Source organism: Bufo gargarizans, chromosome 4 (genome assembly GCF_014858855.1).
Source record: "Bufo gargarizans isolate SCDJY-AF-19 chromosome 4, ASM1485885v1, whole genome shotgun sequence".
Taxonomy (NCBI): domain Eukaryota; kingdom Metazoa; phylum Chordata; class Amphibia; order Anura; family Bufonidae; genus Bufo; species Bufo gargarizans.
The window spans coordinates 80,196,473-80,214,277 of NC_058083.1; the positions used below are offsets into that span (position 1 = coordinate 80,196,473).

The window sequence follows — 17,805 nt, forward strand, 5'->3', positions numbered from 1 at the left end:
GTATTATCTCATATCTATATATCTATCTATCTAGACAAACAATAACACTGGGCAGCACAGCACATTCAATATGTAGACAAGGAGTGCCAGCAGCTGTAATCAATAAACAAAACAAAAAAATCCACAGCACATCCAGGGCGCAAAATCAGAATAGTTTCCTTTTATTCACCAGGCAGCGACGTTTCGGTCCACTTGCTGGAACCTTTCCGTTAATGCTTGAGAAGGGTTCCAGCAAGTGGACCGAAACGTCGCTGGTGAATAAAAGGAAATTATTATGATTTTACGCCCTGGATGTGCCGTGGAATTGTTTTCATTTATCTATCTATTTATCTTCTATCTATATATCTATCTATCAAAAAAAATAAGGAAAACAGCAGCACAGTCACTCAAAATCAGCAGGGTGCCATCCCTCAGGAACCACAGACACTAGAAGATCCAAAACCCAAAAATCTCAGGCATGCGCAACAGGCCTCCAACTTAACTCAGATTACCATGGGTGCATCGGTAGTGCCTATATCATCACATCTTTCGGCGCATGTGCACTGATGATCCTCAAATGTTGAACTAGTTCTAGGAACCTATGGGGGTGAGCTCATGTTGTTTACTTATTGAATATGCTACACATGGCTCTGTTTTTTATAAGCAATTAATATAACTTTTTATTGCATGTGTAGCACCCCAAACTGGGACACTACCATTTTGTCACCTGACTATTGTTTCTGATGTCTGTTGATGTATTCCATCTGTATAATTATTTCCAGATCCTCTCATTCAGTGACTCTATTTTGCTATGCAATTGTTAATTCATTCTGTTATATGCAATGTGCCTGGTATCCAGTAGGTGGCATGGTTCTGGCAGAGCCTTAGATAAAATGGCACTAAACATTCCACCCCCCCTTCTTTGGACAGATGTGGGCTGCTTGACGTCCCATTAAGGGAGGGTTCCAAGACAGCTGTAGTTAGTTGGAGCTGGATTGAGCAACAGCCAGCATGATGCAGTGAGGGGAGAGTTTCCACCCTACTGTAGCAGGAACCCAGACAGGTAGCACATAGAGCAACCAGCTCTTTTGTCCCCAGAAACAGTAAAAGACTTTACTTTACATGAGGGATAACAGCCTAAGGACACCACCCTCTTTTGAGACACAAAACAGACTGATGTCAGCAGGGGCGCCGTTAGGTCAAAACATTCGGGGCTGTTTTGTCCAGTGCCACAAATGTTATGCTGGCCTGGTAGCATATTTTTTTTTATTTGGCTATTCCAGGTCCCTTTAATATTTATTGGACCTGGGCAACCCACCACAGAATATCCCCCCACCCCCTTGTACTTGTTCAGCTGATCCGCTACTTGCGGGCTGCACAGGCATGAGTTCAGTCACTTCTGTGTGTAATCCCGTCCTGTGGCGCATGATCCCGCGAGACCCGCCGCGGGAGGTCACGGGTCTCGCGGGATCACGCACACCAGAACGGGATTGCGCACCGAGGTGACTGAACTCATGCCCGCGCAGCCCGCAAGTAGCGGATCAGAGGAACAAGTGCAAGGGGGGTGGGGGGATGATCTGTGGTGGGTTGCCCAGGGTCCACTCCCATCAATATTAAAGGGCTCAAGCAAAGATTTCTGTAGTGGTGAGGAAATGAAACATAACAGATATTGGAAAGTTACCGAATGTTGTACTGCACTTCATTTGTGTAAACCAGAACACCCCTTTAAGCATACCTTTAATGTGCAATTTCAACACAGTGGGCTTGTGCCCCGGATGTTTTCGGACCCTAGCAACACCCCTGGAAGTCAGATAGGAACTTAGAGAAGAATTTTGGCCAACTGCCGCCACCTTGCTGGGACCAAGAGAAGTGAATGTCTTGTATTAAAAGGGTTGGGGACATTGGTTTAATTGCACACGGCCGTTGTTTGGGTCCGCAAAAAACAGCACGGTGATGTGCATGTAGCCTAACAAGGACATAAATATCTCCTACATGACTGTCCTACCTTTCCCATACTTTTCTGATGCCCGTGTTCATTACACAAATTCTCCGACAGAAGTGAGTCTTTTCTCACATTCAGTGACGTACCGGGTCAATATACCTTAAAACATATGGGGGGACCTAAAATCACCTGTTAACAGTGAGTACACAAAAAAAAAAAAAAAAAAAAACGTTGATCCCGCTCAACCCCTTTAACAAGTTTATTCAAGTAAAGCGAAGTTAACTGTTTCCTGAGTCTGGACTTCTTTTTCTACTTCAACTCAATTAATGCAGCCAACCACCCCTAGGCAGAGATGGCCTAAGGTAGAACCACCGTGACACAAGGACACTGCACTAGGCCACATTATACCACTTGCATACCGCAACATGAATACGCTGGGGCTTCCCGGGGGCGTACGTTGCAAATGTCACAATATACACATTATACACTAAGAATCACATTAGTAATGAATTTTGACCAATGTGTTTGTGGTATTATTTTGTTTGTCACTCACTAGATGCAAATATTAGTGTTGATCGAGTATGCTCAGCTGAACACCAGTTCGACTCGAGCATCTAGATGTTCGGGACATGGCGGTCAGCCGAATACCACTTGTGCTCGAGCGCAATGCTTGAGTCTCCTTTATTGGCTGCTACACAGCCAATAAACGTGCAGGTAAGTACTACCCTCGCTATAATGCTGTAGCCATGTTGGTTGCTGGCATTACAGTGATTGGCTGGCCAAAACGTGTCATTGAGTGCTACCGTATATAGCACCCGATGACGCGTGTTCGGCTCAGTATTAGTCAGGGAGAGCTGTGCTGAGGAAGGGACTAGTGATGAGCGGCAGGGGCAATATTCGAATTCGCGATATTTCGAGAATATTTGGGCGAATATTTGCCATATATTCGAGAATTCGCAAATTTGTGATCTGCAGGCATTATTTTCTTGATTGCGAAAATCGCATAAAAAATCGCATAAAAAATTTGCATACACTGTTATTTCACAAAAAAACAAATATTCGCGATTACGAATATATTTTGCCATATTCTAAATATTTGCGAATTCTCAAAATGCCGATATTCGTGATTAAAATTCGCAATTCGAATATTCGTGATCAACACTGGAAGGGACAGACAGTGTAGGGAGTGATTTTTGAATATTTTTAGTAGAAAAACATTTCAGAGACCCAAAACTCCTTTTAAGGACTATTGTCGTATGTGGCAGCAGCAATATATATTTTTAGTGCAAACTGCGCTAAATAGCTAAAACTTTACAGACCAACACTGACATGGAAAAGGATCTATAAATTTTAATAAACTAAGCTGTAAAAACCAGTGTCAGGCAGCTGCTGCCAAGGCCAATAAGATAATGGGTTGCAATGGGTTCTTATTAGATGCCCGTAATCAGAACATAGTCCTACCACTTTACAAATCACTAGTCAGACCACACATGGAGTACTGTGTACAGTTCTGGGCTCCTTTAAACAAGGCAGACATAGCAGAGCTAGAGAGGGTCCAGAGGAGGGCAACTAAAGTAATAACTGGAATGGGGCAACTACAGTACCCTGAAAGATTATCAAAATTAGGGTTATTCACTTTAGAAAAAAGACGACTGAGGGGAGATCTAATTACTATGTATAAATATATCAGGGGTCAGTACAGAGATCTATCCCATCATCTTTTTATCCCCAGGACCGTGACTGTGACGAGGGGACATCCTCTGCGTCTGGAGGAAAGAAGGTTTGGACACAAACATAGAAGAGGATTCTTCACAGTAAGAGCAGTGAGACTATGGAACTCTCTGCCTGAGGAGGTGGTGATGGTGAGTACAATAAAGGAATTCAAGAGGGGCCTGGATGTATTTCTGGAGGGTAATAATATTACAGGCTATGGCCCCATGCACACGGCCGTGTTTCACAGCCGTGTGCGGGCCGTGGAACCGCGGCCTGGATCCCTCCTGAGAGCAGGAGCGCACGGCGTCACTGGTTGCTATGATGCCGTGCGCTCCCTGCTGCCGGCACAGTACAGTAATACATTGGTATAGATCATACCAGTGTATTACTGCATAGCGGTGGCAGCAGGGAGCGCACGGCATCATAGCAACCAGTGACGCCGTGCGCTCCTGCTCTCAGGAGGGATCCAGGCCGCGGTTCCACGGCCCGCACACGGCTGTGAAACACGGCCGTGTGCATGGGGCCTAAAGCTACTAGAGAGGGGTCGTTGATCCAGGGAGTTATTCTGATTGCCTGAATGGAGTCGGGAAGGAATTTTTTATTCCCCTAAAGTGGGGAAAATTGGCTTCTACCTCACAGGTTTTTTTTTTTTGCCTTCCTCTGGATCAACTTGCAGAATAACAGGCTGAACTTGATGGACAAATGTATTTTTTCGGCCTTATGTACTATGTTACTATATTAATGTTGTGTGGTAGCAATATCTATTTTTAGCGCATCCTGTGCTAAATAGCATGCAATAGTTAGGCTGCTGCAGACACCGACATTAGCTGCGCCACATCTCCAGTGTAAAGTGTGGACATCCCAAAAATATCTGTGACATCCAGTGTACTTTTTCTGTAGACGGTGTGGTGAAGGATAGTGACATTACCTGCACCATATCTGCAGTGTAAAGTGTGCTCCGAAAAAATGTATCTGTGACATCCAGTGTAATTTTTCAATAGATGGTGTCTGCTGCGGACAGTGACATTACCAGGGCCACATCTGCAGTGTAACATGTGTGCTGAAAATATGTATCTGTGACATACAGTGTACTTTTTCAATAGACGGTGTCCGCTTCTGACAGTGACATGACCAGTGCAGCATCTGCAGTGTAACGTGTGCTCTAAAAAAAAATTTATCTGTGACATACAGTGTACTTTTTTCGGAGACGCTGCGGACAGTGACATTACCGGTGGTACCTCCCCTGTATAACATTTCCTCATCCCAAATACCTGTGACATTCCCTGTAATTTTTTATTAGCTGCTGGTGACAGCATTGACATTATCTGCGGGATATCTCCTGTGCGACGTTTCCACATCCCAAATACCTTTTTTTATTTTTTTGCGCATACACTTCCAAATCATATGCTACTGTACGTGTGACAGACTTTCAATCATATATAACATTTAATATGAAGAAGGTGAGCAGTAAGGGACGGGGCAGTGGCCATGATGCTGATGGTGCATGCAGAGGCCGTGGCCCTGGGCACGGTGAAACTGTGTCTGCTGCCAGAGCACAAGAAAAACAATAATCACGATATCTAGCTTCATGTCCCAGTTTGCTGGGTGGCTCAGGGCACCACTCTTGAAGTCCAGTGCCACCAGGTGATTGGTTGGATTGCAGCAGATAATGCTTCCAGTCGGTTAAGCACCACCCTGTCTTCCACCAAGTCCAGTCTCAGTAGCCAAGAGTCTGCTCAACACAATCCTCACCCTGATCCTCCTTCCTCCCACCATGGAGAGTCTGGGCAAACAAGTGATCCCACACTTGGATATTCCGAGGAGCTCTTTTCAGCGCCATTCTTTGATTTGGCCCTCTCGCCAAGCACGATTGAAGACGGACAGATCTTGTGCCCTAATTTCCAAACTCTTGAGCATTACTGTTTAATGAAGTGGATGATGATGAGACACAGTTGTCAATAACTCCACGGCAATTACTGTCTCAAGAGATTGATGAAGAGGATGAGACACAGTTGTCAATCACTGAGGTTGTGGTTAGGTCAACAAGTCAGGACAATGAGCAGAATGAGAAAGTGGAAGAAAAGGTGGTGGACGATGAAATCACTGACCCAACCTGGAAAGGTGGAAAGCCGAGCTAGGACAGCAATACAGAATGGGAGGGATCTGCAGCACCGCAACAGGCTGGAAGAGGCAGTGGGGTGGCAAAAGGGAGAAGGTGGGTCCCACCAAACAGGCCCGCAACTGTTCCACGCAGCACCCCCTTGCAGAAAACTCCCCGTATGTCGCTTTTTTTAGGAAAGTGCGGACGACAAAAGAATAGTAGTTTGCAACCTGTGCTGTACCAAAATGAGTTGGGGCAACACCACCACCACCAGCATGATTTGCCACATGGCATACAAGCACCGTAATAAGTGGGGCAAACGCCTGGGTCTACAATCTGTGTCTGCTAGTCACACCACTGCCTCCGCTTCCCCTGTTTTATGTGCTGGCCAATCCCCTGTCGAAGGTGCCGGCCTGGATGCCTCCCGCCCTGCACCTGGACCTTCACAAGCACCATCAGCGACCACATCCACCTCAATGTCCCAGCGCAGCATACAAATGTCCTTACCCCAGGCATTTGAACGCAAGTGCAGATACCCAGCCACCCACCCACAGGCCATAGCATTAAATGCACAACTTTCCAAATTATTGGCCCTGGAAATGTTGCCATTTAGACTTGTGAATACTGAGACCTTCCGCAGCCAGATGTCGGTGGCCGTCCTGCATTATGCAGTCCCCAGCCGCCGTGCCCGCCTTACACCAACATGTGTCCCGTAACATCACACATACCCTGACCAATGCAGTTACTGGGAAGGTCCACTTAACCATGGACGCATGGACAAGTGCATTCGGCCAGGGATGCTAGATTTCCCTGATAGCACACTGGGTGAACGCTGTAGAGGCCGGGAGCGAGTTGTACCTTGGGATGGCACAGGTGCTACTGAACCCAAAGATTGCGTGCCCTACGTCGATCAGAGTTTCCGCCAGCACCTACGTTAGTGGCTCCAACCCCTACTTCTCCTCCTCCACCGCCTCCTCCACTTCCACCTCCTAATTATCAGTTGGTAGCTGGAAGTAGTGTAGCCCTGCAGTGGGGGAGCGGCAACAGGCCGTGTTGAAGCTGATATGCTTAGGGGACAAACAGCACACCACCGCAGAGCTATGGCAAGGGATAAGAGAACAGACTGAGTTGTGGCTCTCGCCACTCAACCTAGAATAAGGTTGTTTCTGATAATAGCCGTAACTTGGTGGCGGCTTTGGAGTTCGGCAAGCTCACACACACCCCTGCCTAGCCCACGTCTTAACCTTAGTGATTCAGCGGTTTCTCAAAACCTACCCCAATTTGCCTGAGCTACTGGTGAAAGTGAACCGCGTATGTGCACATTTCTGCAAGTCATCGACAGCTTCAGCCGGTCTGTCAATGCTGCAGCAGCGCTGGAAATTGCCAGCTCACCGGCTGTTGTGCAACGTGAGCACACGCTGGAACTCCACATTCCACATGTTGGCCAGGCTTTGTGAGCAGCAGAGGGCAGTAGTGAAATACCAGCGGCAACATGGTCGTCACCTTTCCAGTCCGCTTCCGCTCTTCACAAGCATCGAGTGGCCATTGATGTCTGAGCTCTGTGAGGTTTTACGCAACTTTGAGGAATGAACAAAGATGGTGAGCGGCGATAATGCTATTATCAGCGTAACCATCCCACTTCTGTGTCTACTCAAACGCTCGCTGCTCACAATTAAGGACAACGCTTTTCATGTGGAAGAGGTGGAAATGGGGGAAGACATTACACAGCGTGACAGTCAGACCACCCTCAGTTTGTCTTCTCAGCGCGAATTGGACGATGAAAAGGAGGAGGTAGAGCAGGAGACAGTTGCCTCCGCTACAGAGGGTAGTACCCATGGAAGTTTAATTCCATCTGTTCTATGTGGGTAGGCAGAAGAGGAGGAAGAGGATGAGGAGATTGAGAGTTATCCTCCTGATGACGACAGCAAAGTCTTACCTGTTGGTACTCTGGCACATATGGCTGACTTCATGTTAGGCTGTCTTTCCAGCCACTCGCACGTTATACGCATTTTAGATAACACGGATTACTGGTTGTTCACCCTTCTCGACTTCCGCTACAAAGGTAACTTCTCATCTCTCATTCCTCTGGTGAAGAGGATGAGCAAAATGGTGCAATACCAGAAGGTCCTTGTTAAAAAATTGCTCCAAAAATTTCCAGCTGACAATGCTGGCGGCAGTTTGTAGTTCCTTGGCCAACCGAGGAGGGGAGACAAGGGGAACACACAGCAGTTCCAACAGAGGCAGGGCAACACTCTCCAAAGCCTGGGGCAGTTTCATGACACCCCGCTAGCACCCTCATCCTGATGCGTGGCCTACTGTCACAAGGAGGGAAAATTTTTGGAAGATGGTGCATAGCAGACTGTGTCAGCGTCCTCAATGATCCCTCAGTGCCTTACAACTACTGGCTGTCCAAGCTGGACACGTGGCACGAACTGGCGCTCTATGCCTTGGAGGTGCTGGCCTGTCCTGCTGCCAGCGTTTTGTTTTAGCGGAATTTTGTGCTGCTGGTGGCATTATAACAGATAAGTGTATCTGCCTGTCAACTGAAAATGCTGACAGGTTGACTCTTATAAAAATTAACAAGGCCTGGAAAGACCATGACTTCTTGACTATACCAGAGGAAAGCTGAGGAACAAAAAGACACTTTAAATGTGTTGTTTATAATCTACTGAATACCATGTATTTTTATGAACCCCTTCCACCACAAACAAGGGTATATGGTTGAATCTTCTTTTTCTCATCCTCCTCCTCCACTTCCATCATATCAACATGCATATTCGTTGCATATAATGCCCTCGCATATATGCCCTCTCATATAATGTTTTACAGGGTCAGCTGACGTGCAGGCCCTCACATATAATTTTCTAGAGGGTTTAATCACCAGCAGGCCCTTACCTACAATCTTTTACAGGGCAGCTCACCTGCTGGCCCTCGCATATAATGGTCAGCTCACATGCAAGCCCTCACATATAATGTTATACAGGGTCAGCTCACCTCCTGGCCCTCGCATATAATTTTTTAGAGGGTCAGCTCACCTGCAGACCCTTGCATATATTTTTTTAGAGGGTCAGCTCACCTGCAGGCCCTTGTATATAATTTTTTAGAGGGTCATCTCACCTGTAGACCCTTGCATATAATGTTTTACAGGGTCAGCTTACCTGCATGCTCTTGCATATAATGTTTTATATGGTCAGCTCACATGCAGGCCCTCGCATATAATGTTATACAGGGTCAGCTCACCAGCAGGCCCGCACCTAAAATCTTTTACAGGGTCAGCTCACATGCAGGTCCTAGCATATAGTGTTTTACAGGGTCAGCTCACCCGCAGGCCCTCACCTACAATCTTTTACAGGGTCAACTCACCAGCAGGCCCTCACGTACAATCTTTTGCAGGGTCAGCTCACCTGCAGGCCCTCACATATCATTTTTTAGAGGGTCAGCTCACCTGCAGACCCTTGCATATAATTTTTACAGGGTCAGCTGACCTGTAGGCCCTTGCATATAATATTTTAAAGGGTCCGCTCACCAGCAGGCGCGCACCTAAAATCTTTTACAGGGTCATTTCACCTGCAGGCCCTTGCATATAATTTTTTTAGACGGTCAGCTCACCAATCATAATTTTTCAGGGGTGTATAATGCCCTCCTTTATGTGTAATAAAGGGTGTATTGTAGTGGCAGTTCCTTGTAATTTTTGGCAGCCCTTTCACTTAGTTCATAGGCTTTATGAGTGTAGAAGTCCCACTACCTGAACAATTGTACCACAATGTGAATGAGGCCCTCCATTATGTGATACATAGGTTGTATCGGAGTGCCTCTTCCTTGTAATTTTTGGCAGCACTTGCACTTTATATACAAGTAAATATACAGGAAAGAATGTTTCTTAACAATTTTTCCTCTAAAATCGATTTTATCTTTGGTTTTGTGCGTATTAGTGCCAGTCTGTAAAAGTGGCATACTACTCAGACATCATCGTTCCCAGCAGCGACCTGGGAGTCCAAGATGCATTCAGACATCCTCCCCATGCTCTTTCCAAACCATTTTGGTGGTGTTTTTATCATTTTCTGACCTTTTTCTAAGAACCAGACACCCTCCCCTCTTCAGAGCAGGGGGTGCCTGGTTTAATGCTCGGGTTCTCCCATTGACTTTCATTGTGCTTGGGTGCTCGGTAGAGCATCCGAGCATCCCGAGGTGTTCGGCTTGAGCACTTTGGTGCTCGATCAACACTAGCAAATATGTAAATGTTTTTGTTTATATTGTGCTGTACTTATATAATTGAACATATCATTGTGATTTGTGTGTATAGATCTTCACATGGCATCTCTTTATTGCTTGACAAAGGCCTCATTGTGCTGGGCTGAAAGGTTGCTTGGGGAATAACCAGGGTCCAACATGCTATTCACTGTACATTGGAGTGCTGCCTCTTCTATTTTGTATATATCTATCCTATTCAGAAGAAGGTAAACTTTAAACAATTGTATCATCTTAGTGAACACACAGACATGTGAAGGGCTGCTCACCTATTGTTGCAGGCTCCGGTGATTAATCTGTACTTTACATCCTGGCAGGTATTCGTACAAGATGGTGGATTATATGACACAACACAACCAGTCATATTGGCAACAATACTGAGAATGTGATGAGGTATTTCTAAAAGTAAATAGATTACATTATGTAACTCAATTTGAATGGTTATGGTTTCTATACATGTATAGAGGCAGTAGAGGGGAGTCCTGGGTGTCCCCAAATATACAGGCACTATTAATCTGCTATCTATCTATCTATCTAGACAGGAAGTGAAACATTTGAAGTGACTCCAAAAGATTAGATTGAGAACACCCTTTTAAAATAATAATAATAATAAAAAATAAAACCATAGATAACTTATGTAAACCAGTTAACAGCAAACTAGATAGCAGCAAAGTACACCAAGTATAATAGCATATATCACTGAATAAAATTAATATGAATACTAGTTTAACCCTTAGTGACCAACAATATGCCTTTTTACAGTGGTCACCAAGGGGTGGTGTGTTGGGTGCCTTTTTTTTTTTTTTCTACAGAGGGCCAATCTACACTAAATGCTGCACAGTTCTACCGTGGAGTCAAAAGCAGGGGCTTGACTCTCACATGAGTGCCAGCCTCCTGCTGTGATGGCCAAAGCAGAAGCGTTGATGGGGGCTGTTTAACCCCTTAGATACCATGAGCAATAGCAACCACAGCATCTAAGTGGTCGCAGAATGTGCAGACTTCCATTGTCTCCCATTGGCACCCCCCACATGGCTGTGCATGGCAGCCTAAAACTTAATAAGGGCCCAGGCTTGCCTTAATTATATTCCTAATAGGCTGCGCCTCTCTGGCACAGCCTGCTGGTGGATGTCAATATAGCACAGACACAATAATGCATTGCAGTGCATAAGCAATGTATTAGGCCTCTTTCACACTACAGTATTTTGCGTTCCGTATACGGTCTGTTTTTTGCGTTCCGTATACGGTCCGTATACGGAACCATTCATTTCAATGGTTCCGCAAAAAAAAACGGAATGTGTTCCGTATGCATTCCGTTTCCGTATTTCCGTTTTTCCGTTCCGTTGAAAAGATAGAACATGTCCTATATTTGGCCGCAAATCACAGTCCGTGGCTCCATTCAAGTCAATGGGTCCGCCAAAAAAACGGAACACATACGAAAATGCATCCGTATGTCTTCCGTTTCCGTTCCGTTTTTTGCGGAACCATCTATTGAAAATGTTATGCCCAGCCCAATTTTTTATATGAAATTACTGTATACTGTATTTGCCATACGGAAAAACGGAACGGAACAACGGAACGGAAACGGAACCACAAAACACTGAATTCAACATACTGTAGTGTGAAAGAGGCCTTATACTGTAGAAGCCTATTAAATTTCCCTTGTGGAACTAAAATAGTTTTATTAAATAAAACAATTCCAAGTAAAAAAAAAAAACCTAAAATAAAATCTTCTCCATATTTGACCCAGAGAATAAAGTTATAATGTTATTTATCCCGAAAAATAAACACTGCAAAATTTAAACTTAAAAAATATTTTTTTTCCTAGAATCCTCCCCAAGAGTTAATAAAAGTTAATCAATATTAATATAGTACAGCTAAATGGGGTCACTAAAAGCTACATTTTGCCCATAAAAAATAAATACAAAATAAATTAAGCATTATATTTTAGGTGATTTTAACTTGGGTATCAAGCAACTTGAATTGGCACATTTTTAAAAGTTCTTCATGCTGATCCAAGGGATAATAGAAGTCATTTAGAGCAAATAATATAACATTGTGTTTATTGTGTTTATTGTGTTGTGTATTGTAGGTGTTTAGACTTTACATTGTCACACAGTTGCAAGTTATTTAATTAAGCATACAGTAAATATTTTCAATAGTCTTATGAACAAATCCATTAACTCTGCGAAAAAAAATATGTTGTGTGAAATAATTGACTTCGTTAAGTGCATTCAGCAAAAATAAGAACATTCATTTGTATATTTTTTTTTTGTTTGAAAATAAAAGAGTCTTTGCAGAAAGATTCCAAGCCTGAGGTTTGGTATTATATATGTGTACAAACCCATCTTAACAAATGACTACTTTGACAACTCAGTTATTGTGTCATGGGAGGCTGGTAAAATGTGGTTTTAAATGAGATCATATTTTCTTTACACAGAAATAATGGCAATTACCATTGGGCTGAATAGATGCTTTGTCTGTGCTATTGTTCAGAGCTTGTAGCATAAGTTTTAATTCTTCTCCAGTTTTCACATTCATTTTATTTTCTTGTTCTGAAGCAGCCATTTCTCCTATGCTTTGGTTCAAACTTCTGCAAATACAATGCAAAAAAACAAAAAACTCTGTACATAAATATCAAAATGGTGGAATTTAGAAATACAACTCATCCCGCAAAAAACAAACCCTCGTAAGGCTATTCCCATGTCCATCTGATCTGAGAACCTCAGTATATAGTATGTCATATTCTGGTCCATTTTGTGGAATAGACTTGCCGACTCAAATATTGGAATGAGAAAAAATGGAATGCATATGAAAGCCATTCATGTGCTATCAGTTTTTTACAGAAAATTGGACACAGTCATGTGAATAAGGCCTAAGCTACCAAGTTACTACCAAGAACAGCAGTTATTGCGGTAATCAACTCTTCCTGTGAAATGTTGGGCCGGACCCTGACAATCACAGCAGGACCTGCAGACCATCTACTGTTTATTAATTTAAGATCGGGTATGCTGAACTGTCAAGGTAGCAGGGGTGCACCTATCCGTCCTGCTGCCTGAGGCGAAAACTGAAACGGCCCCCCCCCCCCCTCCAATGCAAATTTCTTAACTCCTTCCCTTCAGCTCATGGTCCATCAGCTGCCCCCCTCTTGCCCCTAACTGGAGCTGCCTGAGGCGATTGCCTCACCTGGCCTCCTTAGTGGTGCACCCCTGCAAGGGACATATTATAACACGCTGCCAAAGGTGTCTGGCAGTGACACATTACCCTCTCTCTATTGTATGGGAATTTGGGAGGAACAGAGTTAGACCTGTATAGCTACTGGAGATGAACAAATCGATCCTGTAGAATCAACAGAGATACAGAGATCTGAAAGGGATTGCTTCCTCAGTATACCGGTGTATGTATTGAGTTTTTAACAACCTTCAATCAGATGTATGAGACAAATTTCATTCACAGAAAATTTGATACCCTTAGGCTTCATTAACATATTAATGTCTGTTTTGCAGATGCAAATATTTGGACCATCTTGTATCTGAATTGTGCATCCCCAGAGTTCCGGATGTGTGTCTGTGTTTTATAACCATGGGTTATCAGTTTGTTTGTTTTTTTGTCTCCACAAAGAAAAAGAAAACTTGTTATCTAACATTTTATCATTTTTCTGTCCAATGTATCAGTGAAAAGTCTACAGAACATTGATGGCATCCATGTTCTGTCCATGGTTTTTACAGAACCATGGACTTCAGTGGACATGTTAGTAGTGTTTATTGCAAATATTCTAACCGCAAATTTTTATTCGCGAATACCGGAACTTTGGGAATTAGCAAAGTTGTAGAATATAGTGCTATATCTTCGTAATCACGAATATTCTAGATTTTTTTTCATCAGTAACCTTACTGCTTCTTGTTTGTGTGCCAATGAGAAGGCTGCAATGTCTTTATCTGAGCTTAGCAACATCCCTAGCAACCAACAGGAAAGTTGCATACCCCTTACTATATAGGAACCGCCCCAGCAGCCATTTTCTGCAGTTTTTTTTTTTTTGAGAGAGAGAGAGATTGAAAAATGTAGCAAAAGTGAGCCACACTTGTATTGTGCGCACAATACATGCATATTACATTGCCGATTTTCGCAATCAAGAAAATAATGACTGGAGATCACGAATTATAGAATTTGCTAATTTATGGCAAATATTAGGCCAAAAATTGGCAAAATATTGGGAAAACTAATATTGCCTATGCTGCTTACCACTACATGATAGATCCACAAAACGGACCAAAGTATAGTATTTATTTGCTGTTTTTTTACTGATGCACACAGATGCATCTTACTCAGAAGCAAGGTGTGTTTACCTTCTGCCAGCACTGTACTACTGTGACATCCTTTCCCTTACTTCCCACTCCGGAACTCACAGAGAAGATAAGGAGGGAGAGATAACACAGAAAGACAGGAGCCTCTCGTGATGTTCAGAAGCAGTGTAGAAGCAGTTCTGTTATCAGGCTCAGGAGCTCAGCTAGTTCCGACATGCTCCCACTTCCTCTCAGCCATATTCGCAGTCTCTGTTATCAGGGATGGATCTTGCCTGACAACAGGCAGAGGACTGCAACTTAGGTGGACGTGAGACCCCTAGTGGCAAGGACTAGTGATTTAGAAATTTGCTAGTTACACTATTCTCTATTAAATGTAATGAAATTGTGTGAAAGTACAGTGATTCTTTAAAGGACCAAAAAGGGGGCTAATGATCATTAGTGCGATCATTCATTCCGATACAGTTTGTCTATACTCGACATCACATCCCCTGTTTATGTGCTGCTGACCATCAAGCATTTTTATATCAACATAATAGATCAGATGATTCTCCTACAAACAAGTGTTTGGTTGTTTGACAGCTGATTGCTGCCCTCTGTACACCTGGACATTCGTTCAGTCAATGTAACAAGCTTTATAGGAAAGTCATTCTTGCAGCATTTACAAGCATCATCTGAAGACTGAAATTCTGCTGATGGCTTTGTTGAGCATGTAAGTATAAGCAAAAACTGTAAAGGATATGATGGATAAGCTGAGGTATAGTTAATTACATACTGTAGAACATATAGAGAATCATTTGTCTACTTCCAGTGATCGGGCTACAATTATTAGCCGCCAGCTGAGTGTTCTATTAAAAAGTCATATTTTACAGAGTTAATAATGCATGTCTTATAATGATGACATAATTATGAAAGTAATAGGCAGCAAGACATATTTCCCACAGTGAAGATCAATGTAAGGCCATGCAAAAACATAATTGAAATCAACTTTTTATTGTACTCATTTATATGAGCAATGTTCTTCTCCGGTGTCTGAGGGCTCATATGTGCACATATTCATTCTCCATAGAGCATGCAGCATATTACAGTGGATTTTACAAGGACCTCCTGATCATAAATCCTTAAAGGGGTTCTGAAAGAATGGGGGAGGGGCGGATCTGTAAAGGAAAGATTACTTACTTACTTCGCAGTGCTTGCTCCCTGCTCCTTCTCTTGCAGGTCTGCGAAGCTCTGCCGGGCTCCATCAATGTCAACATCTGGTTAGACATTACCGCAGCCAATCAACGGCCACAGTGGAGACCAGATCCCCTTGTGTCATGTGACCATTTGTCATGATGTAAGGGGAGATGATCAGCGCTGCGGACAGTGATTGGCTGTGGGCATGTGAAACCAGATGTTGTTGTTGACATTGAGGGAACCCAACAGAGCATTGAAAGCCTGGAGGAGAAGGAGCGGGGAGCCTTTGGCAAGAAACAGGTGTGTGTGTGTGTGGATGGGGGAGGGGAACCCCTCATTCATGCACAACCCCTTTAATCTAATGTAAGCATTATCATTTCTCATTACATTACCTTTTTATTCTGCTATGAATTGTTTGATTGTTAATGAATTTCGGGTTTTCATTTGTAGCTAAAAAAAAACAAAACAAAATGAAAAGTGTAAAAAAATAAATAAATAAATTACATCATACTTACCTCATCCATTTGCTTATGACGGGCCGGCTGCTGCCATCTTGATTGAAGAACTAGAGCAAAATCTTGCGCGGCCCGTGATAACGTCATCATATCGACTGGCGTGGTGACAACATATGTCCCCGTACATGGGATTTCGTACAAGATCTTCAGCCGGTCCATCACGAGGAAATGGATGAGGTATGATTTTTTTTGTTTTTTACACTACAGATGAAACTTGAAAAATTAGAATATCGTGCAAAGTTCATTTATTTCAGTAATGCAACTGAAAAGGTGAAGCTAACATCTGAGATAGACTCATTACATGCAAAGCGAGATATTTCAAACCTTTATTTGGTATAATTTGGATGATTATGGCTTACAGCTTATGAAACCCCAAAGTCACAATTTTGAGGTCCCCTTTTCTCAGGGGGCATGGATTAATTAGCTGACTAGAGTGTGACACTTTGAGCCGAGAATATTGAACCTTTTCACACAATTCTAATTTTAAGCTGCATTAATGCAATTCCTTTTAATTTGCATTACTGAAATAAATGAACTTTTGCATGATATTCTAATTTTTCGAGTTTCACCTGTATTTCATGGAAAATTGATTCGCTACCATGAAACACAAGGAAATTCGGCTTAGCGGCGAATCGAATTTTCCCTGACATTCGGATCGAAGTCCACTTCATGGACTTCGATTCGCTCAACACTAAATATGACAATGATAAACATTTGTAATGTGCTTTTCTCAAAGGGACTCAAAGCACGGGGATAGCTGTGTGGCTGGGGAGACTCCCTCGGAAGTCAGTGGCTGCCATATGGGCACTTGACTCCAACACACACTAGGGTCAGTTTCATAGGAAGCTAATTTGCCCATCTGTATAGTTTTGGGGTGTGGAAGAAAACGCACACAAACACAGGGAGAACATACAAACTCTATGTAGATGTTGTCCCTGGGCGCCAAGAGGCACCAGTGCTAACCACTGAGCCACCATGCTGTAAGGCATTGTTATGCACTGACAAGCCTGCTTTTCCCTTTTCTGACTTTAGGTTAGTTGTAAATATGACTGAAGCAAATTGTCATAAACAATTTGATTTTTTTTTCCTTTTAGTTTTTTCCTCCTTGTCTTCCAAGAGCCATAACTTTTTTAGTTTTCCATTCACATAGCCAAGTCTGTGAGACAAGTTGTATTTTTTAATGCCACTGTTTAATTTAGCATGTCATGTATAGAAAAATGAAGGAACATACATTGCGTGGTGAAATTGAATAAAATATAAAGTTCTGACATTGTTTTGGGGTTTCGTTTTTACATCGTTCACTGTTAAGCTACGGTATGCCAAATTTATATACTATGGGGGCCATTTTTTATCTCTTTAATGCCAATTTTTGCCATATTAATGTCGCCTGATTTTGTAGCAAAATCTTGGACTTTTCCACACTTACGACACTTTTGCAAACTGGCAAAAAAAAGGGACTAGGCGGAAGAGGGTGGATCGGCAGGCCCCTCTCATTCATCATTTTTCACTCCAGTTTTTGGCATGGAAAATAATCTGAATCTACACCAGTAAGGGAGCTGGCGCAGAGTAAAGTATCTCGTACGACCGGTTGCAACAAATGCTGAAATTATGTAGAGGCCATGCCTCAACATAACTTTGGTGCATCCACCGGCAGAACACAGGGATTAAGACCAGCATATCAATTGCCGGTCTTAATAAATGTCCCCCTAAATTTTTATGTTTAAAACGTTTAAAGGGAACCCTGTCATCATGCAGTGCAATCTGCAGGCAGCATGTTATAGAGCAGGAGGAGCTGAGCAGATTGATACTGTATACATTTTTGTGGGAAAAGAG

At 43.1% G+C, this 17,805-nt stretch overlaps 1 protein-coding gene across 1 annotated transcript in view; it reads right to left on the reverse strand.

Moving 5' to 3' along the window:
• The window catches only part of TPO (thyroid peroxidase), a 250,087-nt gene extending 239,099 nt beyond the window's left edge, over window positions 1-10,988 (reverse strand). Inside the window, exons 1-2 of the mRNA XM_044290990.1 lie at window positions 10,934-10,988; window positions 10,253-10,382 (exon numbers count right to left, since the gene is read on the reverse strand). Coding sequence (XP_044146925.1) covers window positions 10,253-10,382; window positions 10,934-10,988 — 185 coding nt within the window. The remainder of the gene's footprint in view (window positions 1-10,252; window positions 10,383-10,933) is intronic.
• Between the last annotated feature and the right edge of the window lie 6,817 nt (window positions 10,989-17,805).